Source organism: Oncorhynchus nerka, linkage group LG25 (genome assembly GCF_034236695.1).
Source record: "Oncorhynchus nerka isolate Pitt River linkage group LG25, Oner_Uvic_2.0, whole genome shotgun sequence".
Taxonomy (NCBI): Eukaryota; Metazoa; Chordata; class Actinopteri; order Salmoniformes; family Salmonidae; genus Oncorhynchus; species Oncorhynchus nerka.
The window spans coordinates 58,472,509-58,499,886 of record NC_088420.1 but is presented as its reverse complement, the minus strand read 5'-3'; the positions used below and the strand labels follow the sequence as shown (position 1 = coordinate 58,499,886).

At 42.2% G+C, this 27,378-nt stretch overlaps 1 protein-coding gene across 1 annotated transcript in view; it reads left to right on the top strand.

The window, feature by feature from the left end:
- The window catches only part of LOC135564563 (tumor protein p53-inducible protein 11-like), a 134,140-nt gene that overhangs the window by 99,473 nt on the left and 7,289 nt on the right, over positions 1 to 27,378 (top strand). The window contains exons 3-4 of the mRNA XM_065009915.1: positions 2,155 to 2,262; positions 6,434 to 6,530. Of these exons, the coding sequence (XP_064865987.1) occupies positions 2,155 to 2,262; positions 6,434 to 6,530 (205 nt within the window). The remainder of the gene's footprint in view (positions 1 to 2,154; positions 2,263 to 6,433; positions 6,531 to 27,378) is intronic.

Genomic DNA, 27,378 nt, shown 5'->3' with positions numbered 1-27,378 from the left:
CTAGAGAGAAAAACATCAGTACAGGAAAAACGCTGGTAGACTTGATGAGACAAGACGAACTGGCAACTGACAAACAGAAAACACAGGTATAAAGCACAGGGGATAATGGGGGAAATGGGCGACCCCTGAAGGGGGGTGGAGACAAGAACAAGACAAAGTGTTCATACCCCTTGACTTATTCCACATTTATTTTTTTCAAAATGAATTAAATCTAATTTCTCACCAGTCTACACACAATACCCCCATTGACAACCAATTTCAGGTCTTGCCATTGTTTTTCAAGCAGATTTAAGTCAAAACTGTAACTCGGCCACTTAGCACCATTCATTGTCTACTTGATTAGCAGCTCTAGTGTGGATTTGACCTTGTGTTTTAGGTTATTGTCCTGCTGAAAGGTGAATTAATCTCCAAATGTCTGGAGGAAAGCAGACTGAACCACGTTTTCCTCTAGGATTTTGCCTTTGCTTAGCTTAGCTCCGTTCTGTTTCTTTTTTATCCTGAAAAACTTCACAGTCCATGATGCATCCACCATTCTGCTTGTAAATATGGAGAGTGGTACTCAGTAATGTCTGGTATTAGATTTTCCCAGACACAACACTTTGTATTCAGGACAAAGTAAAAAATGTTTGTAGTAGTACTTTATTGCAGAGGTCTCCAACAGGTAAAAAGTACAATCAATTTTCACGTGTTCCACTGCGAAATGTCATGAACAAATCTCGCAGGTATCACAAGCACCCAGCTACCATCATGCTTCACTGTAGGGTTGGTGCCAGATTTCCTCCAGGCGTGATGCTTGGCGTTCAGGTCAAAGTGTTCAAACTTGGTTTCATCAGACCAGAGAATCTTGTTTCTCATGGTCTGAGAGTCTTTAGGTGCCTTTTGGCAAACTCCAAGTGGGCTGTCATGTGCATTTTACTGACGAGTGGCTTCCGTCTGGCCACTCTACCATAATGGCCTGATTTCTGGAGTGCTGCAGAGATGGTTGTCCTGCTGGAAACTTCTCCCATCTCCACAGAGGAACTCTGGATCTCTGTCAGAGTGACCATAATTTCTTGTTCACCTTCCTGACCAAGGCCCTTCTCCCCCAATTTCTCAGTTTGGCCTGGCGGCCAGCTCTTGGAAGAGTCTTGTTGGGTCAAAACGTATTCCATTTAAGAATAATGGAGGTCAATATGTTCTTGGGGACCTTCAATGCTGCAGACATTTTTTGTACCCTTCCCCAAATCTGTGCCTCGACACAATGTGCCTCGACACGATCCTGTCTCGGAGCTCTATGGACAATTCCTTCAACCTCATAGCTTGGTTTTTGCTCTGACATGCACTTTCAACTGTGGGACCTTATATAGACCGGTGTGTGCCTTTCCCAATCATGTCAAATCAATTGAATTTACCCCAGGTGGACTCCAATCAATTTGTAGAAACATCTCAAGGATGATCAATGGAAACAGGATGCACCTGACCTCAATTTCATGTCTCATAGCAAAGGGTCTGAATATTTATGTAAATGAGGTATTTCTGTTTTATTTTGAATCAATTTGCTAAAATGTCAGATCTGTTTTTGCTTTATCATTATGGGGTATTGTGTGTAGATTGCTGAGGATAATGTAAAAAATTGTGGAACATGTCAAGGGTCTGAATACTTTCCGAAGGCACTGTATATTGACAGAAAACAAAGTGCCATACTTTCTCTTATAGGGACCCAGGGGAGAGGAGAAGAATATGCCTTTTAAGAAAGCTAAAAGAACATTTATTGCACTTAAGAAGCTCTCATGCCTTGTTGCAAACAGGATGCATGTTTTGGAATATTTGTATTCTGTATTCTTCCTTCTCTGTGGAGTAACTACAATGTTGATCCATCCTCAGTTTTCTACTATCACAGCAAACTCTAACTGTTTGAAAGTCACCATTTCCTCATGGTAAAATCCCTGAGGGGTTTCCTGACTCTCCAGCAATAGACATTAGACATAGACATTAACTAGCTCTAATTAGAAAATGTCTTAATGATGTTCTTTCTTTCCTCATCCTCTCTCTCTCTCTCTCCCTGTGTGTCTCTCTTTCTCTCTCTCTCTCTCTCTCTCTCACACACACACACACACACACACACACACACACACACACACACACACACACACACACACACACACACACACACAGCTCAGTCAGATGTTGGGGAATGACATCAAATATCAGGTACGAGAGCCTGTTGGACTGAGGGTCTGGATCCTCATCTCTGCAGTAGTCTTCACAGTCATGGCCTTGATGGTGAGTTGATAGAGTCTGAATGACACACAGTCACAACATACACATACAGGTAACTGCCAAAATAAAGGACACGGCAACATTGTGTCTTAATAGGGCATTGGGCAACTACGAGCTGCCGGAACAGCGACAAAGCACCTTGGGATGTATTCTACAAGTGTCTGTATCTGTATTGGAGGGATGCAACACCATTCTCCACAAGAATTTCCATCATTTGGTGTTTTGTTGAAGGTGGTGAAAATAAGGCTGTGTGGCGGTCATGAAATGTTGTCAGCCGGTAACCAGCCGGTAACTGTCATGCAAATAATTGCCGGTCTCATGGTTATTGACGGTTAATTACACATAGCATACAAGCCACTGATGCTGACCTTTGGAACATCAACATTTAAAAATCCATTTACTATAGCCTCCACCAGGGGTAGGCAACCCTATTCCTGGAGTGCCACAGATACTGCAAGATTTTGTTCCAAATAGGCACCACACCTGACCAACTGAGCTAATTGATCAATTCAGTGATTGCCTGGTTTAATCAAAAACATGAACTGGCTGTGGCACTCTCGGACCAGGGTTGCCTACACCATCAAAATAAATCTAAAGAAAAAATATAATATGATAACATTGCCTATTTCAGAACAACAGAATAGCATATGAAATACTTCCTGTGGCATCATTTTATATTATTTAAAAGTAACACGAATAGAATTGAACATAGCTGAATAAAATGGAAAGGATATTTTCCCCAAACAATTTCTGAGCTAGTGTGCTCTATTCTGTGTTGAGCAGTTAATTAACAAAGTGATCATTTGAAACCGGTCCTCCTATATGCTTATTTTAGAGTTATGTATGCTGCTTTAGTTGTGATAAAAAATACTTATGTTGAATGTTTTGATTTATAATACATTCTAAGGCTGCATGATGTGACTAATGATGATTTGAAAAAAGTAGTTTGAAAAGCATGCACTCCGCTCTGGTTTTTGAGCACTTCCTCAGTCTCTTATTCATACCTTTAACTAGGCTGTGTAGGCTATGGGCTCTCCATCCCTGTTCCAGGGGTCCTAGGCATATAGGCTACACTTAGATTTATTTGGCCACTTTAGTTGTGATACAAACCTTATCAAAACATACAGTATAGGCCTATGGGCTAGGCTACATCTTTACATATAGTTTGGACACTCCTACTCATTCAAGGGTTTTTCTTTATTTGTACTATTTTCATTGTAGAATACTAGTGAAGACATCAACACTATGAAATAACACACGTGGAATCATGTAGTAACCAAAAAAGTGTTTAAACAACTCAAAATATATTTTACATTTGAGATTCTTCAAAGTAGCCACCATTTGCCTTGATGACAGCTTTGCACACTCTTGGCATTCTCTCAACCAGCTTCATGAGGAATGCTTTTCCAACAGTCTTGAAGGAGTTCCCACATCTGATGCACCACTCCATCACTCTCCTTCGTAGTAAAATAGCCCTTACACAGCTGGGAGTTGCATTTTGGGTCATTGTCCTGTTGAAAAACAAATTATAGTCCCACTAAGTGCAAACCAGATGAGATGGTGTATCGCTGCAGAATGCTGTGGTAGCCATGCTGGTAAATTGTGCCTTGAATTCTAAATAAATCAGACACAAACAAAGCACCCCCACACCATAACACCTCCTCCTCCATGCTTCACAGTGGGAACCACACATGCGGAGATCATCTGTTCAAATACTCATCTCACAAAGACACAGCGATTGGAACCAAAAATCTCAAACTTGGACTCATCTGACCAAAGGACAGATTTAATGTTTCTTGGCCCAAGCAAGTATATTCTTATTATTGGTGTCCTTTAGTAGTGGTTTCTTTGCAGCAATTTGACCATGAAGGCCTGATTCACACAGTCTCCTCTGAACAGTTGATGTTGATATGTCTCTTACTTGAACTCTGTGAATAATTTATTTGGGCTACAATCTGAGGTGCAGTTAACTCTAATGAACTTATCCTTTGTAGCAGAGATAACTTTGGGTCTTCCTTTCCTGTGGTGGTCCTCATGAGAGCCAGTTTCATTATTGCACTCGATGGTTTTTGCGACTGCACTTGAAGAAACTTTAAAAGTTCTTGAAATTTTCCGGATTGACTGACTTTCATGTCTTAAAGTAATGATGGACTGTCATTTCTCTTTGCTTATTTGAGCTGTTCTTGACATAATATGGACTTGGTCTTTTACCAAATAGGGCTATCTTCTGTATACCACCCCTACCTTGTCACAACACAACTGATTGGCTCAAATGCATTAAGATTTAAAGAAATTCCACAAATTAACTTTAACAAGGCACACCTGTGTAATTGAAATGCATTCCAGATGACTACTTCATGAAGCTGGTTGAGAGAATGGCAAAAGCTGTCATCAAGGCAAAGGGTGGCTACTAAAATATATTTTGATATGTTTTAACACTTTTTTGGTTACTACATGATTTCATATGTGTTATTTCTTATTATTTCTTATTTTTATGTCTTCACTATTATCTGCTGTTAATCTACAATGTAGAAATTAGTAAAATAAAGAAAAACCCTTGAATGAGTAGGTGTGTCCAAACTTTTGACTGGTACTGTATGTGAAACTAGTTGATTTAGAATGGGCCATTATCATGCACCTGTCGGAACAGGGGCTGGGAAGAAAAGATGTCATCCATAATGCACTTGAATAATTAATGGAGGACGCTTTTCCCGCAATTCATTTTTATGCCAGCCAGGTAGACTACCTCGGTTGTAAAGCAAAGAAATGTGCTTAATATTAAGACATTTGAGAAGTAAATATAGTACGCCTAGCCTATAGAAAGCTGATGGGATCCTTGTCTTTTTAAGAGGTCATTAAAACTGTTTTCTCACCCAATTTCATATCATAGCCTATAGAAATGTTGCGCCACATGGGCTCATAGGAACACTTATTTCATTCCATGCATCAACCAGCTATGAGGAGCTGGCTCTCGCTGCTCAAAAGATTATCCTATTCTGCGTAAACTCTGAATGCCAGGGCTCTCATGAAGTGTTTGATTTGATTTTCGATCGCATTTACATTGATTAGAAGGACAATAGAGCGCTGAGTACCAAGCCATTAGCAAGTTTGGTAGGCTACAAATGACCATCAGCGACATCAAAGCGTAGTTTTGGAGAAGCCTAGTTACTGTAACCCAACTGTCATGTGGAATTTGACTGCGGTCATGACTCGTGACTGCCGGTGTGGCGGTAATACGGTCACCGTAACAGCCTTAGGAGGAAAGCACTGTCTCAGGCACCACTCCAGTATCTCACATAAGTGTTCAATTGGGTTGAGATCTGATGAATGAGACACACACACACACACACTCCCTTTAAACCCACTATGCTCCTTTGAGACCCATTTTTCAAAGTCATTGAGATTTCTTCTTCTAGCCATGGTAGAAAATAATGGGCAGCAGGGTATCTTTATACATGACCCTAAGCATGATGGGATGTTAATTGCTTTAATTACCTCGAGAACCACACCTGTGTGGAAGCATCTGCTTTCAATATACTTTCTACCCCTCATTTACTCAAGTATTTCCTTTATTGTGGCATTTACCTGGAGTAAACATGATCCAGACCTCTGTAACCACTCCTCACCTGAAGTGTTTCATTCTCTGGCTTGTGTGTTATCTTAGTAGTGTTATCTTTCACCGTTTAGAACTTTCACGAGTGGTTTAGAACTGTACCAAAATATTTCACTAGGAGTTAAGGAAGCAGTTTGTCCACTCTTTCAGTCTCCCCTCTCTTTAGTGAACAGAGTCCCATACAGTTAGTCTTCACTACACTATCTGGATGGGACATCTGGGAGGAACAGCTCAGCCTTTGTCTGCCCCTAACTTTACTGTGTAGCTGAATGACCTTAGACCCTGTTACTATGTCTGTGAATGGTTTTACTGTGGGGGTACAGGAAGCCACATTGTTTAATGGGATATTAAGTTATTCTCTGTCTAATGCTCTATTTAAGGAGCAACTGCCTGGTGATTTTGTCACAAACAGACCTAGCTTTCTTGGAGCAGTAGTTACAACCGCTGCCCGTGGTTGATCGAGCTATGCTCTGGGACCTCAAACTATCCCCCAAAGTATTGTTACAATGGTGCATGTTGTGATTAAGATGATGAGTGTGCTGTGTTGTGCTCCCTCTGCAGGCCCTGGTGTTGCCCAAGCAGCTGTATGACATAGTGTTTGAAGAGGAGATCAACAACACCAGTGTCTCCATCAGACTCTATGGGGGAGCACTGCTCAGTGAGTGCACACACATTCTGGATGTACAGTTGAAGTTGGAAGTTTACATACACCTTAGCCAAATACACAATTCCTGACATTCAATCCTAGTAAGACTTCCCTGTTTTAGGTCAGTTAGGATCACCACTTTCTTTTAAGAATGTGAAATGTCAGAATAATAGTAGAGAGAATTATTTATTTCAGCTTTTATTTCTTTCATCACATTCCCAGTGGGTCAGAAATGTACATACACTCAATTAGTATTTGGTAGCATTGCCTTTAAATTGTTTACGTTGGGTTAAAGGTTTCGGGTAGCCTTCTACAAGCTTCCCACAATAAGTTGGGTGAATTTTGGCTCATTCCTCCTGACAGAGCTGGTGTAACTGAGTCTGGTTTGTAGGCCTCTTTGCTCGCACACGCTTTTTCAGTTCTGCCCACACATGTTATATAGGCTTGAGGTCAGGGCTTTGTGATGGCCACTCCAATACCTTGACTTTGTTGTCCTTAAGCCATTTTGCCACAATTTTGGAAGTATGGTTGGGGTCATTGTTCATTTGGAAGATGCAATTGCGACCAAGCTTTAACTTCCCTGACTGATGTCTTGAGATGTTTTTTCAATATATTCACATAACTTTCCTTCCTCATGGTGCCATCTATTTTGTGAAGTTCACCAGTCCCTCCTGCAGCAAAGCACCCCCACAACATAATGCTGCCACCCCCATGCTTCACGGTTGGGATGGTGTTCTTCGGCTTGTATGCCTCCCCCTTTCACCTCCAAACATTACGATGGTCATTATGGCCAAACAGTTATATTTTTGTTTCATCAGACCAGAGGACATTTCTCCAAAAAGTACGATCTTTGTCCCCATGTGCAGTTGCAAACCGTAATCTAGCTTTTTTATGCCGGTTTTGGAGCAGTGGCTTCTTCCTTGCTGAGCGGACATTCAGGTTATGACGATATAGATACTTTTGTACCTGTTTCTTCCAGCATCTTCACAAGGTCCTTTGCTGTTGTTCTGGGATTGATTTGCACTTTTCGTACCAAAGTACGTTCATCTCTAGGAGACAGAACGCATCTTCTTCATGAGCAGTAGGACGCCTGTGTGGTCCTATGGTGTTTATACTTGCGTACTATTGTTTGTACAGATGAACGTGGTACCTTCAGGCATTTGGAAATTGCTCCCAAGGATGAACCAGACTTGTGGACATGTACAATTTCTTTTCTGAGGTCTTGGCTGATTTATTTTGATTTTCCCATGATGTCAAGCAAAGAGGCACTGAGTTTGAAGGTTGTCAGTTCGCCTATGATGTCAATAAGCCTATCAGAAGCTTCTAATCATAATTTTCTGGAATTTTAAAGGCACAGTCCACTTAATGTATGTAAACTTCTGATCCACTGAAATTGTGATACAGTGAATGATAATTGAAATCATCTGTCTGTAAACAATTGTTTAAAAAAATGACTTGTCATGCACAAAATAGATGTCCTAACCTACTTGCCAAAACTATAGTTTGTTAACACGAAATTTGTGGAGTGGTTGAAAAATGGGCTTTAATGACTCCAACCTAAGTGTATGTAAATTTGTTTGGACACACCTACTCATTCAAGGGTTTTTCTTTATTTTTACTATTTTCTACATTGTAGATGAGTAGCGAAGACATCAGAGCTATGAAATAACACATATGGAATCATGTAGTAACCAAAAAAGTCTTGAACAAATCTAAATATATTTTATAGTTGAGATTCTTCAAAGTAGCCACACTTTGTCTTGATGACAGCTTTGCACACTTTTTGTATTCTCTCAACCAGCTTCATGAGGTAGTCACTTGGAATGCATTCCAATTAAACAGGTGTGCCTTGTTAAAAGTTCATTTGTGTAATTTCTTTCATTCTTAATGAGTTTGAGCCAATCAGTTGTGTTGTGACAAGGTAGGGGTGGTATACAAAAGATAGCCCTATTTGGTAAAAGGCAACGTTCATATTATGGCAAGAACAGCTCAAAAAAGCTAAGACAAACTAAAGTCCATCATTACTTTAAGACATGAAGGTCAGTCAATCCGGACATTTTCAAGAACTTTTAAAGTTTTTTCAAGTGCAGTCGCAAAAACCATCAAGCGCTCTGACGAAACTGGCTCTCATGAGGACCGCCACAAGACCCAGAGTTACCTCTGCTGCAGAGGATACGTTCATTAGAGTTAACTGCACCTCAGATTTCAACCCAAATAAATGCTTCAGAGTTAAAGTAAGACGCATCTCAACATCAACTGTTCAGAGGAGACTGTGTGAATTAGGCCTTCATGGTCGAATTGCTGCTAAGAAACCACTACTAAAGGACACCAATAAGAAGAAGAGACTTGCTTGTGCCAAGAAACACACGCAATGGATATTAGTCCGATGGAAATCTGCCCTTTGGTCTGTTGAGTCCAAATTTTAGATTTTTGGTTCCAACCGCTGTGAAGCATGGAGGAGGAGGTGTGATGGTGTGGGGGTGCTTTGTTGGTGACACTGTCAGTATTTTATTCAGAATTCAAGGCACACTTAACCAGTATGGCTACCACAGCATTCTGCAGTGATATACCATCCCATCCATTTTTTAACAGGACAATGACCCAACACACCTCCAGGCTGTGTAAGGGCTATTAGACCAAGAAGGATAATTCCATATTTCTTCTAAAACTTAAGTTGACAAATGTTATCGACAAAATGATTGGCACTCCAAATCTAGTACTCCTTTGCACATCCTTTCGTTGCACATCCTTTGGCCAAGATAACTGCAGACAAACTCTTATTGTAGCCATCAATGAGCTTGCTGCAACATTCTACTGGCATTCTTTTCCACTTTTCAGCAGCAAACTGAGGGGTAGCCTCCGACTGATGTTTTCAGCAGTCCCTATAGATTTTGCATGTAATTCAGATCTGTGCTCTTCACTGGCCACTCCAGAACTGTCCAGCATCTCTTATTGAACCATTCATGGGTGCTTTTTGATGTATGTTTGGTGGTCATTGTCTTGCTGGAAGACCCACAACCATCAATGGAGACCCAGTTATTGGACAAAGGTCACTGGTTCGAATTCCCAAGCCGACACGGTGAAGAATCAGTCTGTGCCCTTGAGCAAGGCACTTAACCCTAATTTGCTCCACGGGAGCCATACTACTATGGCTGACCCTGTAAAACAACACATTTCACTATCCAGTGTATGTGACAATACAACATATATACACTGAGTGTTCAAAACATTAAGAAAACATTCCTAATATTAAGTTGCACCCCTGTTTTTGCCCTCAGGACAGCCTCAATTTGTCAGGGCATGAACTCTACAAGGTGTCAAGCGTTCCACAGGGATGCTGGCCCGTGATGACTCCAATGCTCCAATGTTGGTTGGAAGTCCTTTGGGTGGTGGACCATTCTTGATGCACACGGGAAACTGTTGAGCGTGAAAAACCCAGCAGCGTTGCAGTTCTTTAGACAAACCGATGTGCATGGCACTTACTACCGTGCGCACTTAAATCGTTTGTCGTGCCAATTCACCCTCTGAATGGCACACATACATAATCCATGTCTCAATTGTCTGAAGGCTTAAAAAATCTTAATTAACCTGTCTCCTCCCCTTCATCTCCACGGATTGCAGTTAATTTAACAAGTGACTTCAATATGGGATAATAGCTTTCACCTGGATTCACCTGATCACTTTCATGGAGAGATCAGGTGGTCATAATGTTTTGTACATTCAGTGCATTCGGACAGTACTCAGACCCCTTCCCTTTTTACACATTTGGTTACTTTACAGCCGTATTCTAAAATGGGTTAAATAAATAAAACATCTCATCAATCTACAGACAACACCCCATAATGACAAAGCAAAAACAGGTTTCTAGAAATACTGCAAATGTATTTAAAAATAAATATCAGAAATAACTTATTTACACAAGTATTCAGACCCTTTGCTATGAGACTCGAAATTGAGCTCAGGTGTATCCTGTTTCCATTGATCATGCTTGATGTTTCTACAACTTGATTGGAGTCCACCTGTGATAAATTCAATTGATTGGCAGGGTTGGGCAGGTTACTTTCTAATTGTAATCCGTTACAGTTATTAGTTACCTGTTCCAAATTGTAATCGGTAACGTAACTTTTGGATTACCCAAACTCAGTAACATAATCTGATTACATTCCGTTACTTTTAGATTACTTTCCCTTTAGGAGGCATTAGAAGAAGACAAAAAAGTATGTTACCAATTGAACTCTTGCAGGATAAATCAATGTTAAAATTTACATAGCTGGCCATATATGGATGTTAAATTTTACTTTATGGATTGGTTATGAGGCTTCTTCTAACCCATCACTTTCTACTACATATAATAAAATTAAATTATATATTTACATTAAAAACCAAAGTGTGTTATTCCAGTCATTCCAATAAATGTTATACCCCTTAATCTTCAAGAATAGGACTTGGAAATATGGTAGTATAGATTAGAAAAATTGTTTTACCTGAGCATGACCCCAAAACTAAGGACTTATGAGCCAGCCCTACTCTGTTGTTTATTATTTTGTTCTCATGGAGGACTGATTGGGCTCATTGATCACCTCCGGATGAAAAGCGTGCCCAAAGTAAACTGCCTGCTACTCATGCCCAGAAGCTAGGATATGCATATATTTGGATAGAAAACACTCTAAAGTTTCCAAAACTGTTAAAATAATGTCTGTGAGTATAACATAACTTATTTGGCAGGCGAAAACCTGAGAAAAATCCATCCAGGAAGTGGGATTTATTTTATGTTTGTAGTGTTCTATTGAGTGCCATTACAGTATCCATTGACTTAGGACTCAAATTGCACTTCCTATGGCTTCCACTAGATGTCAACTGTCTTTAAAAATTGTTTCAGGTTTGTATTCTGAAAAATGAGAGAGTAAGACCACTCTGAATGAGTGGACCCTACAGTGTCCCAGAGCTTTTTCATGCGCATGACCGAGAGCGCGCCTTTCTTGTTTAACTTTTATATTGACAACGTTATTGTCCGGTTGAAATATTACCGATTATTTAGGCTAAAAGCAACCTGAGGATTGATTATAAACATCGTTTGACCTGTTTCTACGAACTTTACGGATACTATTTGGATTTTTCGTCTGACTGTTGTGACTGCGTTTGAGCCTGTGGATTACAGAACAAAACGGAGGTTTTTGGATATAAAGAGGGACTTTATCGAACAAAATGAACATTTATTGAGTAAATGGGTGTCTTATGAGTGCAACCATATGAAGATCATCAAAGGTAAGTGATTAATTATATCGCTATTTCTGACTTGTGTAACTCCTCTACTTGGCTGGTAACTGTTGGTAATGATTTGTCTGCTGGGAGCTGTTCTCAGATAATCACATGTTATCCTTTCGCCGTAAAGCCTTTTTGAAATCTGACACTGTGGTTGGATTAACAAGAAGTTAATCTTTAAACCGATGTATAACAGTGTATGTTTTATGAATTCTTATAATGAGTATTTCTGTTTTTGAATTTGGCCCTCTGCAATTTCACTGCATGTTGGCAAGGTGGGATGCTAACATCCCACGTACCCTAGTGAGGTTACAAAATAAATGCTGTGCTCATGGAATGGCCATCCATGATGTAAATGGCCATCCATGATATCAACATTATTGTTTTAACCATGTTTTGAGGCTATACAGCGTTTATATACATTTACAATGTTCACAAACATTGGAGAAAAACAAGTTTATATTTTGGGATCTCGTGGAGTGTGACAATTGAACTAAGCTCACAGATCACTGCACCTGTACATAGCCCATCTGTAAATAGTCCATCCAACTACCTCATCCCCAAACGGTTATTTATTTTATTTATTTTGCTCCTTTTCACACCAGTATCTCTACTTGCACACTTATCTTCTGCACATCTATCACTCCAGTGTTTAATTGCTATATTGTAATTATTTCGTCACTATGGCCTATTTATTGCCTTACCTCCCTTATCCTACCTCATTTGCACACACTGTATATATACTTTTTCTTTTGTATTATTGACTGTATGGTTGTTTATTCCAAGTGTAACACTGTGTTGTTGGTGTTGCACTGCTTTGCTTTATCTTGGCCAGGTCACAGTTGTAAATGAGAACTTGTTTTCCACTACCCTACCTGATTAAATAAAGGTTAAATAACTAAATAAATGAGGCATTTATAAGTTATATTTTTTCAAGAATCAATATATATATATATATATATATATATATATATATATATAGTCCAAAAATGGATGTAGCAACTACAGATTGACCCTCTTAAGCATATCAGAGGTGTGCAAGTTTGAACATGTGTCCATCAGGCCTATGGATTATTTTTTTATCAGCATGAATTAGATTGAGCAATAAAAGCAGCTGTTGCAAGAGCACATTTTTCACTGGCTGTTCACTGGTTTCAAAAACAAGTATTGATAGGCAGCTTAACCTTCTTGAATTCAAACATTATTGGGTTCAAATACACATTTGGATTTGTGAACAGCCATCCACAACACCACAATCCATAAGAAGCAAATGGCTAAATGAGAGAGCAGCAGTGTGATTCAGATCAATAATAAGTGATTTCTGTATCGCCGTAGACTACACCACAGCTGTCATCCTTCCAAGTGTTTATTCAAGTTGGATAATCTTTGGATGCCGACAGCAGTCGCTCCATTGGAAGACATAGTTTTGACTGTAGCCTACAAAAGCCTATTCCTGCTCTTTTCCCACGCTCCATCAAACACATTTGGTGTGTCATCATAGTCGCTCAGGTGGGACAAACTTAAACTTTAGCCTTTTTTCATTGCTGACTTGAATGTCATTGACAAGACAGGAGATGGCTGCTGTTTCACGGTCCCCTGACCAATTGTGCTATTGGGTGTTTTTTCAAATGATTTGAAACTTATTTTGTACATAATGTTTCTGCCACTGTGTCTTATGACCAAAAAGAGCTTCTAGATATCAGGACAGTGATTACTCACCACGTACTGGAGGAACACTTTTACTTTAACGAGTCGGACGCAAAGGATTTACTTAAGATGCCAGACAAGGCCCTCATCCCCGTCATTCGCAAGAGAAAGAGGCGTAGATATCGGGGACGAAGATCTGGGTGCCTTGCAAGGATCCAACGGCAAGTGGGTAATCTCCCTTAACCATCGGTCCCATTAGCCAACGTACAATCAATGGATAATAAAATAGACGAACTAACGATCCCGTATACCCTACCAATGGGACATTAAAAACTGTAATATCTTAGTCGTGGCTGAACGATGACATGAATAACATACAGCTGGCGGTTTTTACGCTTTTTCGGCAGGATAGAACAATGGCCTCTGGTAAGACAAGGGGTGGCCGTCTATTTATATTTGTAATCAAAAGCTGGTGCACTAAATTAAATCTAAGGAAGTCTCTAGGTTTGGCTTACCTTATCTCATGATAAGCTGTAGACCACACTCTTTACCAAGAGAGTTTTCATCTATATTCTTCGTGGTTGTCTATTTACCACCACAAACCGATGCTGGCACTAAGACTACAATCAATATGCTGTATACGGCCATAATCAAGCAGGAAAACGCTCATCCAAAGGCGGCACTCCTAGTTGCCGGGGACTTTAATGCAGGGAAACTTAAATCCGTCTTACCTCATTTCTACCAGCATGTTAAATATGCAACCAGAGGGGAAAAAACTCTAGACCACCTTAACTAGAGAGTCTAGTCTATACTCTAAACCACACACAGAGAGGCGTGCAAAGCTCTCCCTCGCCATCCATTTGGAAAATCTGATCATACCTCTATCCTATTATAAGCAAAAACTAAAGCAGGAAGCACCAGTGGCTCAGTCAATAAAAAAGTGTTAAGATGAAACAGATGCTAAGCATCAGGACTGTTTTGCTAGCACAGACTGGAATATGTTCTGGGATTCTTCCGATGGCATTGAGGAGAACACCACATCAGTCACTGGCTTCATCAATAAGTGCATCGATGACATCGTCCCCACAGTGACCATACGTACATACCCCAACCAGAAGCCATGGAGCTTCTGCTTTCAAGGAGCAAGACTCTACCCCAGAAGCTTAGAATAATTCCCACTATGCCCTCCGACGAACCACCAAACAGGCAAAGCGTCAATACAGAACCAAGGTTGAATCATACTACACCGGCTCCGACGCTTGTCGGATATGACAGGGCTTGCAAACTATTACAGATTACAAAGGGAAGCACAGCCGCGAGCTGCCCAGTGACACAAGCCTACCAGATGAGCTAAATTCTATGCTCGCTTCGGGGCTAGTAACATTGAAACATGCATGAGAGCATTAGCTGTTCCGGACGACTGTGTGATCACGCTCTCCGCAGCGGATGTGAGTAAGACCTTTAGAAAGGGCAACATTCACAAGGCCGCAGGGCCAGATGGATTACCAGGATGTGTACTCCGAGCTTGAGTTTGTAATACCAACAAGTTTCAAGCAGACCACCATAATCCCTGAACCAAGAACACTAAGGTAACCTGCCTAAATGACTACCTACCTGTTGCACACACGTCTGTAGCCATGAAATGCTTTGAAAGGCTGGTCATGGCTCACATCCACACCATTATCCCAGAAACCCTAGACCCACTCCAATTTGCATACCACCCCACCAGATCCACAGATAATGCAATCTCTATTGCACTCCACACTGCCCTTTCCCAGCCGGACAAAAGGAACACCTATGTGAGAATGCTATTCATTGACTACAGCCAAAGGAGGCAAAGGAGATGATTGTGGACGACAGGAAAAAGAGGACCGAGCACGACCCCATTCTCATCGACAGGGCAGCACTGGAGCAGGTTGAGAGTTTCAAGTTCCTTGGTGTCCTCATCAACAACAAACTAACATGGTCCAATCACACCACTTTCTATTGCACTCAACAATTCCCTTTCCCACCTGGACAAAAGGAACACATATGTGAAAATGCTATTCATTTACAACTGCTCTGCGTTCAACACCATAGTGCCCTCAAAGTTCATCACTAAACTAAGGACCCTGGGACTAAACACCTCCCTTTGCAACTGGATCCTGGACTTGCCGACGGGCCGCCCCCTGGTGGTAAGGGTAGGTAACAACACATCCGCCACGCTGATCCTCAACATGGGGGCCCAGCCGGGGTGCGTGCTCAGTCCACTCCTGTACTCCCTGTTCACTCATGACAGCATGGTCAGGCAAGACTCCACCATCATCAAATGTACAGATGACACAACAGTGGCAGTCCTGATCACCGACAACGATGAGACAGCCTATAGGGAGGAGGTCAGAGACCTGGCTGTGTGCTGCCAGAACAACAACCTCTCCCTCATGGTGATCAATACAAAGGAGATTATTGTGGACTACAGGAGAAGTAGAACCGAGCACCCCCCCATTCTCATCAAAGGGGCTGTAGTGGAGCAGGGTGAGAGCGTCAAGTTCCTTGGTGTCCACATCATTAAACAAACTATTATGGTCCAAACACACTAAGACAGTTGTGAAGAGTGCAGGACAAAGCCTATTCCCTCTCAGGATACTGAAAAGGTTTGGCATGTGTCCTCAGATCCTCAAAAAGTTCTACAGCTGCATCATCGAGATAATCCTGACTGGTTGTGTTATTGCCTGGTATGGCAACTGCTCAGCCTCCGAACGCAAGAGGGTAGTGCGTACGGCCCAGTACATCACTGGGGTCAAGCTTCCTGCCGTCCAGGACCTCTATATCAGGCGGTGTCATAGGAAGGCCCTAAAAATTGTCAAAGACTCCAGCCCCCCTAGTCATAGACTGTTCTCTCTGCTACAGCAAGGCAAGCAGTACCGGAGCGCCTAGATCCAAAAGGCTTCTTAACAGCTTCTAACCCCAAGCCATAAGACTGCTGAACGCCTAATCAAAAGGCTACCCAGACTATTTGCAGTGCCCCAACCTCTTTTACATTGCTGCTACTCTCTGTTTACCTATTCATAGTCACTTTAAATCTACCTACATGTACATATTACACTTATTTTTCTTAACTGCATTGTTGGTTAAGGGCTTGTAAGTAAACATGTATTCGGCGCGTTTGACAAATATAAATTGTTTTTGAACAGAAAAACAGTCAAAGATCTTTTTCACAATCATCCTTTCTGAATTTCTAAGTAATCCTCAAAGTAATCATCTAGTTTTTCAAAAGTATAGGTAATCTGATTCCAATATTTTTGCTGGTAACATAAGGGATTACAATTACTGTTTGTTTGTTATCCCTTACATGTAACAGAATACATGTAATCCGTTACTCCCCAATCCTGTTTTTGGACATGATTTGGAAAGGCACACACCTGTCTATATAAGGTCCCACAGTTGAAGGTGCATGTTAGAGCAAAAACCAAGCCATGAGGTAGAAGGAATTGTCCGTAGAGCTCAGAGACATAATTTTGTCAAGACATAGATATGGGGAAGGGTACCAAAAGATGTATGCAGCATTAAAGGTCCCCAAGAACACAGAGGCCTCAATCATTCTTAAATGGATGGCCACCCGACCAAACTGAGCAATCGGGGGAGAAGGGTCTTGGTCAGGAAGGTGACCAAGAACCCGATGGTCACTCTGAAAGAGCTCCAGAGTTCCTCTGTGGAGATGGAAGAAACTTCCAGAAGGACAACCAACTCTGCAGCACTCTACCAATCAGGCCTTTATGGTAGAGGTGCCAGACGGAAGCCACTTCTCAGTAAAAGGCACATGACAGGCCGCTTGGAGTTTGCCAAAAGGCACCTAAAGACTCTCAGACCACAAGAAACAATATTCTCTGGTCTGATGAAACCAAGAGGGAACTCTTTGGCCTGAATGCCAAGCGTCACGTCTGGAGAAAACATGGCACCAGCCGTACGGTGAATCATGGGGTGGCAGCATCATGATGTGGCGATGTTTTTCAGCGGCAGGCACTGGGAGACTAGTCAGGATCGAGGGAAAGATGAACGGAGCAACGTACAGAGAGATCCTTGATGAAAACCTGCTCCAGAGCACTCAGGACCTCAGACTGGGGCGAAGGTTCACCTTCCTACAGGACAATGACCCTGAGCACACAGCCAAGACAATGCACAAGTGGCTTCGGGACAAGTCTCTGAGTCTCCTTGAGTGGCCCAGCCAGAACCAAGGCTTCAACCCGATCAAACATCTCTGGGGAGACCTGAAATAGCTGTGAAGCAACGCTTCCCATCGAACCTGACAGAGTGTGAGAGGATATGCAGAGAAGAATGGGAGAAACTCCTCAAATGCTCAAGAAGACTCGAGGCTGTAATCGCTGCCAAATTTGCTTCAACAAAGTACTGAGTAAAGGGTCTGAATACAGTACATACAGTTGAAGTCGGAGGTTTACATACACTTAGGTTGTCATGAAATCAGTCATGAAATCTCATTTTTCAACCACTCCACAAACTTCTTGTTAACAAACTATAGGCTAATGGACATAATTTGAGTCAACTCGATGTGTACTTATGGATGTATTTCAAGGCCTACCTTCAAACTCAGTGCCTCTCTTGACATCATGGGGAAATCAAAAGAAATCAGACAAAAATTGTAGACCTCCACAAGTCTGGTTAATCCTTGGGAGCAATTTCCAAACGCCTGAAGGTACCACGTTCATCTGTACAAACAATAGTACACAAGTATAATCACCATGGAACCACACAGCCGTCATACCACTCAGAAAGGAGACACGTTCTGTGTACTAGAGATGCACATACTTTGGTGCGGAAGTGCAAATCAATCCCAGAACGACAGCAAAGTACCATGTGAAGATGTTGTAGGAAACAGGTACAAAAGTATCTATATCCACAGTAAAATGTCCTTGTTTTTGAAAGAAAAGCAATTTTTTTGTCCATTAAAATAACATCAAATTAATCAGAAAATCAGTGTAGACATTGTTAATGTTGTAAATGACTATTGTAGCTGGAAATGATTGAGTTTTTATGGAATATCTATACATAGGAGTGCAGAGGCCCGTTATTAGCCTGTAATCGAACCCACAAATGCTGATGCTCCAGATACTAAACAAGGCAAATATTTCTGACCAATTTTATGTTATTTTAATGGACAAAAAAAGTGTTTTTCTTTCAAAAACAGGGACATTTCTAAGTGACCCCAAACATTTGAAAGGTAGTGGACACTTCTCCTCATTTCAGGGTTTTTCTTTATTTTTACTCTTTTCTACATTGTAGAATAATAGTTTGAGACAAAATTGTGAAATAAGACATTTGAAATCATGTAGTAACCAAAAAAGTGTTAAATCAATCAGATTCTTCAAAGTAACCACCTTTTGCCTTGATGACAGCTTTGCACACTGCCAAGCCCAAAACGCACTTTGGTGATGTTATGTTATAAAATACATTTTACTAAGCCAAATATGATTATTCATTTTCTGATTCATTCAGTGGTGTCTTTATCTAACATTTCATTAACAGTCAAATATGCACCTACAGTGCCTTCCACTAATATTGAGCAAATATTGAGTAAATATGAGCAAAACAGGCTGTAAAAAAAAAGGTATTTATTGTTTATACTCTTGGTCTTTCTGTAACGATTGTCTTCCTCCTCTTCTGACGAGGAGTAAGAGATCTAGGACCAATGTGCAGCGTGGTAAGTCCATTTTAATATATAAAACTGAACACTACAAAAATACAAAATAACAACGTGAATGAACAAATGAAAATTGAAATAGTCCCGAATGGTACAAACACAGACACAGAAAACACTCACCCACAACTCAAAAGTGAAACCAGGCTACCTAAGTATGGTTCTCAATCAGGGACAACGATTGACAGCTGCCTCTGATTGAGAACCATACCAGGCCAAACACAGAAATCCCAAAACATAGAAAAAGGAACATAGACAACCCACCCAACTCCCGCCCTGACCATACTAAAATAAAGAAATAACAAAAGAACTAAGGTCAGAACGTGACAAAAATCTCAAGAAAAAAATAATTCTTAACGTAAAACAAATATTTTTCTCAAATATATATGTGCCACAATTATTGGCACCCCTTCATTCAATACTCACTGATTCCAAGATGGCGTAGCAGTCTTTATATTTGTCCTATCTTGTACCTTGTTTTTATCTTTTAATATTTTTTTCTTCGCATATCTTTTGAAAATATTTTCATAAACCTCAACTTCCAAATACTCTCCCGCAACCCGCCTCACCCAATGTGGCATGGATCTGTTTTTTTTCTGAAGTATTTCTATTTACTTCGGATCTGGAACCTGGAATCCCTCAACTGAAGCTAGCCAGCTAACTAGCTACCAGCTATCAGTCAGCAAACCACTGCTAGCGGTCATCAGCTAACCTTTAGCTGAGAAAGCTCTCGCCAGTTCGTACAATGTGACTCAAACCAGAGCATAACGGACCTATTTTTCTCTCCATATCCCCGGATTCCTACCGCACACTCTGAACCTTTTCATCTGGATTTTCGCAACTAGCTAACCGCAATCCCGGGTGACTACTACTGGCTAGCGTTTCCATCCCAGAGCAAGCACCAGTTAGCCTGAAGCTAGCCTGGCTAGGCTCCTGGGCTACCACCGAAGCCCACTCCTGGGCTACAATATCCGGACCCCTTCTACTGCCGGTACGGGGCACGGAACCCCGCCGATTCTCTATAATACTGACATAATCTGCCGAGGATTCCAACAGGCCCCTCAGGCACGATGTCCGCTGAAGGCCCATTCTGCTAACCGCGGCCTGCTAGCTATCTAGAACTAAATGGAACCCTACTAATTCACGACTGGTCTATCGACGTCACCGCACGAGGAGGCTTAAACAGACTTTCCTCCATCGCGACATCCCCCAAAGGCCCTTCTGCTAATTTGCTAACTTGCTACCCCCGGTCTGCTAACTGCTAGCTTGCTAGCCCCGGTCTGCTAACTGTCTGAATCGCCGTGTCCATTCAGTATTCTTGAAGCAGTCGTGGAACATTGAGTCTGCCTCTGTCCAGCGCCTCACTAGTCTCTGTGTTGGTGGCTCCCTGGGGAGTAAGAACAGATAGACGTGGGGGAGGCGAATGGCTTTATACATATGTAGGTATATACACTGAACAAAAAATATTAATGACACGTGCAACAATTTCAATGATTTTAATATAAGGAAAGCAATCAATAAATTCACTAGACCCTAATCTATGGATTTCACATGACTTAGAATACAGATATGCTTCGGTTGGTCAGAGATACCTTAATATAAAAGGTAGGGACGTGGATCAGAAAACCAGCCAGTAACTGGTGTGACCACCATTTGCCTCATTCAGCGTGACACATCTCCTTTGCATAGAGTTGATCAGGCTATTGATTGTGGCCTGTGGAATGTTGTCACTTTCTGTTGAACGCGGAACGAGCTCGGTTTGTTGTTTTAAAAATATTGAAAAGTTTCTTAGTAGCTACTGTAGCTACCTTTTTGAGTGTGGATCCCGCGATGCGGTTGGCATCAGTTGCTGGGACTGCTACTACCTGTCCAGGGATCCTGACGACCAAGACCGGGTCTGAGGAGCTGTTTGGTGTAGCAGCTTGCCTAGCTGCTAGCTAGCTAGCTGCCTATCAAGCTAGCAGAGTTTTCTTGATGGCTTGAAAGCAGCCCGCGATGCGGTTAGCCCTTGTGGCTAGGACCGTGGATTGTCCCGAGGAATACCCGGAAGCTGTGTGCCAGAAGAGGAAAGAACTTAACCCAGCCAGGAAAGCTGCCAGAATGCATGGGGACATGCTTATCGCTATGAAAGTCTCATTGTCCACCCTCCCTTCGAAAAGCCTGGTTGGGATGAGAGAGCCAAGCCTATGGGTTCGTAGCTTCAACCCCACAGCACACACACACACTTACACACACCAATTAATTAATGCTAAATGTATACTCTTTCCTTTTGCTTTATTTGCTCTTTTCCATATGTGACCCGTTTCAGGAAACTAAGCGCATGTCGCGGGTCACTACTTCAAACGAGAGCCATTTGAATGTAATGGATTTTTGGCAGAAATGCCTTTTGGAAAAAGTGAACTTTCATGTGTCTTAATAACAAACTTGTATGACATCTGTAAATACGAATACAATTGTTAAATTACTAGCCTAGTTGGTTTAGCCACAGAAAAAGCCACAACCTTCCTGCTATCCATGATTGGCTGAGATAATGAGTGGGCTGGAAATGCCGAGAGATGAGTTCGGATTGGTCTGCCATATAGCATGCTTCTGTATATTTGAGCTGGTAAGTTTGTGTAGGTAATCCTGTCTAACGCAGCTTTAAAAAATATATATTTCTTAGTAGAACGGCATAAGTGTTGCTCTCCATTCACAGCTTTGAAATCATTGGAATTAGAGTATGATAGCTAAGGAGATGGAGAAAACACCTGTCTCCGGAGATTACATCTTCAAACTAAGGGCAACCATGGCATCTATGACAGGGAGAAGCATCCAACTATGATGTATACGGGTAAGATAGTCTAGCTAGCTACATTTTCAGATGTTACACATTTCTAATTTTGACATTGTCTTTTCATTTCAAGTTAAAGTGTACTGTTAGCTAGCTAGCTAACGTTAGCTGGCTCGCTAGCTAACATTACATGAATGATCTTATTATTCGTATTTCAGAGCCATTTGCTTGGCTATTTATAGCCTAATGTTCAAGCTCTCAAACCAGGAGTTATTGATGAAACGAAGAGAGGTTGCTGCTAGGTGCAGTGTCTGTAACTGTGTAAGTGTCCATGTGACAACTGTGACAACTGTTAGCCAGTTAGCTCCACCAAACAGATTGGTGGAGCTAAAGCTTAAGAGGCTGTGAACGATGTTGAATGGGTGTAGACAAAGAAGAGCTCTCCAGTAGGTACCAAATCATTCAAAGGCCATTTTCTCAAAAGTGAGGTTACAAGATCATCAACTTTCAAAGCAGAATTACTTTCCCATTGTTCCTCAAATACAGTGTATGATATACCATGTTGTAGCCCCGTGTCTCTGCTTTTATCTAATGTAAAAGAAAAACAGTTTCAAATTTTGCTACATGAGACCAAATTAATTAAGGCGTTTGGTCACATATTATGTCTATCTCTGATAAGCTACCCAGGAAAGGGATGAAAATAGCCCATATTAATATAAGTAGCCCAAGGTTCATGAAATCAATAACTTGCTAACATCAGATAATGTTCATATATTAGCCTGAGACTCACTTAGATAATTGATTTGATGATACAGTGGTCGCAATGAGATTACATCTATAGAAAAGACAGGAATGCTTATGGGGGAGGTGTTGCTGTATATATTCAGAGCCATATCCCTGTAATGCATAGAGAATATCTTATGTCAAGTGTTACTGAAGTGGTGTGGTTGCAGGTTCACTTGGCACATCTAAAGCCTTTTCTTTTGCTATAGGCCGCCAAGTGCTATTGACTGGTTTTCATCAAGCTGTCCCCTCAAGAGGTTCAGGTTCAGGTTATTAATCAATATACCAGGGTGTTTATAAATATTACAGGAACAAGATCATCCACATTTATTGATCACATTTTTAATTATACTATAGAACTTTGCTCTAAAGCTGTATCCGTAGCCATTGGATGCAGTGATCACAATATAATGGCTATATTCATGAAAGCCAAAGCTCTGAAAGCTGGGCCTCAAATAGTGTATAAGAGATCATCAACAGATTTGGCATCTTATGTTGATGATGTTAAAAATATGTATTGGTCTGATGTGGTTAATAAAGAGCATCCAGATGCTGCACTTGATGAATTTATGAAATTGCTTCTTCCAATTACTGATAAACATGCGCCTGTTAAGAAACTGACTGTTAGAATTGTTAAGGCTCCATTGATTGATGAGGAATTGAAAAGACTATTGCTGAAAGAGACAGGGCAAAATTAGTGGCTAATATTTCTACCTGCACATCTGACTTACTGCAAATTCCGAAATTGTGACTAAACTCAACAAAGAGAAGAAGAAACGGTATTATGAAGCCAAGGTTAATGATATAAAGTATGATGGCATGAAATTATGGGCAGAAAGAGGAATTCAACTCCATCTTTTATTGAATCATTTGATGTTTCCAATTATTTCAATGATTATTTCGTTGGCAAAGTAGGCAAAAGTAGGCAGGAAATGCCAACACTAAACAGTAAGCCATCGTAATCATGCATAAAAAAAAGAATGGAGGAAAGTAAAGCAAACGAAGTTTGAATTTTGTAAAGTTAGTGTGGGAGAGGTGGAATAATTATTGTTATCAATCAATAATGACAAACCTCCTGGCATTGACAACACAGATGTCATATCTTTAATCTGAGCCTAGAGGAATGACTTTGTCCTCAGGCCTGGATGGAAGCAAAAGTCATTCCGCTACCCACGAGTGGCAAAGCGTCCTTTACTGGTTCTAACAGCAGACCTATATGCTTACTGCCAGCTCTTAGCAAACGGGAGGATTTTTTTTTTAACCAAATACAATGATATTTTTTTGTAAACAAATCAACAACAGACTTTCAGCAAGCTTATAGAGAAGGGCACTCAACATTTATTGCACTGACACCAATGTCTGAAGATTGGTTGAAGGAAATTGATAATAAGAAGATTGTGGTGAGCTATACTGTTAGATTTTTTCAGCCTAGCTTGGAATCCCTCTTTCCTTCCTTCTTTGTTGCCAACGGTTATCTTGGTCAGCAGAAACAGGTAAGCCCACTGTGCGGGGTACAAAGGAGTGAATGTAGTATTCCAGACCTGGGAAGGTGAGAGATTCTTCTGTATACAGTATACACAGACATGCAATATCCATAGACAAACATTGGCAGTAGAATGACTTCCGGGTTGGAGCGAGCGGTCGCATCCGCGCGTCGGACTGCAGGTTGTATAACTTTTTATTACATTTCATTACATTTCATTATAGTACAACGGTTTGATTTGTCTAATCTTAGAAATTTCTTCTTAGCTAGCTACATAGCCGTCTTTGTATCAAAGATAATTGCGTAATTATCGTATTTCGTCGTCCTCCTATCTGCCCAGCAGCTAGCCAGCTAGCAAACGTTCACCGTCTACCGTAGCACTGTAGTAACTATCACACTCAACTGAACGATTAGTGTAGTGTTAGCTAGCTACATAGTTGTCTTTGCTGTCTTCGTATCCAAGATAATTGTGTAGTTTAGAGTGTGTAGTCTTAGAGTGATTATCTTAATTTACCGAGGTTAGCTAGCCAGCTATTTGTCGTCCTTAACGTAGGAGACACTGCTAGCTAGCCAACAGCTAGCCAAGTCTACTGAATAGAACTTTCGCATTCCGGTCGCATTCCGCTTCGCTCCACAGGTAGTATCACATTTTCATTTCATTTCATTACAGTTCCAACGGTGTGATTTGTTTGATCGTAGCTAGCTACATAGCTAGCTACATAGCCGTCTTTGTTTCAAAGATAATTGTGTAGTCTAGAGCGATTTTCTAGGTTAGCTAGCCAGCTATTGTCGTTCTTTTAACGCAACGTAACGTAATCAACACTGCTAGCTAGCCAGCTAGCCCCCGAATAGCAGCATTGTAGAAACTTTACACTCAACGGAACGACTTGATTAGTGTAGTGTCAACAACGCAGCCACTGCCAGCTAGCCTACCTCAGCAGTACTGTATCATTTTAATCATTTTAGTCAATTAGATTCTTGCTACGTAAGCTTAACTTTCTGAACATTCGAGACGTGTAGTCCACTTGTCATTCCAATCTCCTTTGCATTAGCGTAGCCTCTTCTGTAGCCTGTCAACTATGTGTCTGTCTATCCCTGTTCTCTCCTCTCTGCACAGACCATACAAACGCTCCACACCGCGTGGCCGCGGCCACCCTAATCTGGTGGTCCCAGCGCGCACGACCCACGTGGAGTTCCAGGTCTCCGGTAGCCTCTGGAACTGCCGATCTGCGGCCAACAAGGCAGAGTTCATCTCAGCCTATGCCTCCCTCCAGTCCCTCGACTTCTTGGCACTGACGGAAACATGGATCGCCAGAGACAACACCGCTACTCCTACTGCTCTCTCTTCGTCCGCCCACATGTTCTCGCACACCCAGAGAGCTTCTGGTCAGCGGGGTGGTGGCACCGGGATCCTCATCTCTCCCAAGTGGTCATTCTCTCTTTCTCCCCTTACCCATCTGTCTATCGCCTCCTTTGAATTCCATGCTGTCACAGTTACCAGCCCTTTCAAGCTTAAAATCCTTATCATTTACCGCCCTCCAGGTTCCCTCGGAGAGTTCATCAATGAGCTTGATGCCTTGATAAGCTCCTTTCCTGAGGACGGCTCACCTCTCACAGTTCTGGGCGACTTTAACCTCCCCACGTCTACCTTTGACTCATTCCTCTCTGCCTCCTTCTTTCCACTCCTCTCCTCTTTTGACCTCACCCTCTCACCTTCCCCCTACTCACAAGGCAGGCAATACGCTCGACCTCATCTTTACTAGATGCTGTTCTTCCACTAACCTCATTGCAACTCCCCTCCAAGTCTCCGACCACTACCTTGTATCCTTTTCCCTCTCGCTCTCATCCAACACTTCCCACACTGCCCCTACTCGGATGGTATCGCGCCGTCCCAACCTTCGCTCTCTCTCCCCCGCTACTCTCTCCTCTTCCATCCTATCATCTCTTCCCTCTGCTCAAACCTTCTCCAACCTATCTCCTGATTCTGCCTCCTCAACCCTCCTCTCCTCCCTTTCTGCATCCTTTGACTCTCTATGTCCCCTATCCTCCAGGCCGGCTCGGTCCTCCCCTCCCGCTCCGTGGCTCGACGACTCATTGCGAGCTCACAGAACAGGGCTCCGGGCAGCCGAGCGGAAATGGAGGAAAACTCGCCTCCCTGCGGACCTGGCATCCTTTCACTCCCTCCTCTCTACATTTTCCTCCTCTGTCTCTGCTGCTAAAGCCACTTTCTACCACTCTAAATTCCAAGCATCTGCCTCTAACCCTAGGAAGCTCTTTGCCACCTTCTCTTCCCTCCTGAATCCTCCTCCCCCTCCCCCCCCTCCTCCCTCTCTGCAGATGACTTCGTCAACCATTTTGAAAAGAATGTCAACGACATCCGATCCTCGTTTGCTAAGTCAAACGACACCGCTGGTTCTGCTCACACTGCCCTACCCTGTGCTCTGACCTCTTTCTCCCCTCTCTCTCCAGATGAAATCTTGCGTCTTGTGACGGCCGGCCGCCCAACAACCTGCCCGCTTGACCCTATCCCCTCCTCTCTTCTCCAGACCATTTCCGGTGACCTTCTCCCTTACCTCCCCTCTCATCAACTCATCCCTGACCGCTGGCTACGTCCCTTCCGTCTTCAAGAGAGCGAGAGTTGCACCCCTTCTGAAAAAACCTACACTCGATCCCTCCGATGTCAACAACTACAGACCAGTATCCCTTCTTTCTTTTCTCTCCAAAACTCTGGAACGTGCCGTCCTTGGCCAGCTCTCCCGCTATCTCTCTCAGAATGACCTTCTTGATCCAAATCAGTCAGGTTTCAAGACTAGTCATTCAACTGAGACTGCTCTTCTCTGTATCACGGAGGCGCTCCGCACTGCTAAAGCTAACTTTCTCTCCTCTGCTCTCATCCTTCTAGACCTATCGGCTGCCTTCGATACTGTGAACCATCAGATCCTCCTCTCCACCCTCTCCGAGTTGGGCATCTCCGGCGCGGCCCATGCTTGGATTGCGTCCTACCTGACAGGTCGCTCCTACCAGGTGGCATGGCGAGAATCTGTCTCCTCACCACGCGCTCTCACCACTGGTGTCCCCCAGGGCTCTGTTCTAGGCCCTCTCCTATTCTCACTATACACCAAGTCACTTGGCTCTGTCATAACCTCACATGGTCTCTCCTATCATTGCTATGCAGACGACACACAATTAATCTTCTCCTTTCCCCCCTCTGATGACCAGGTGG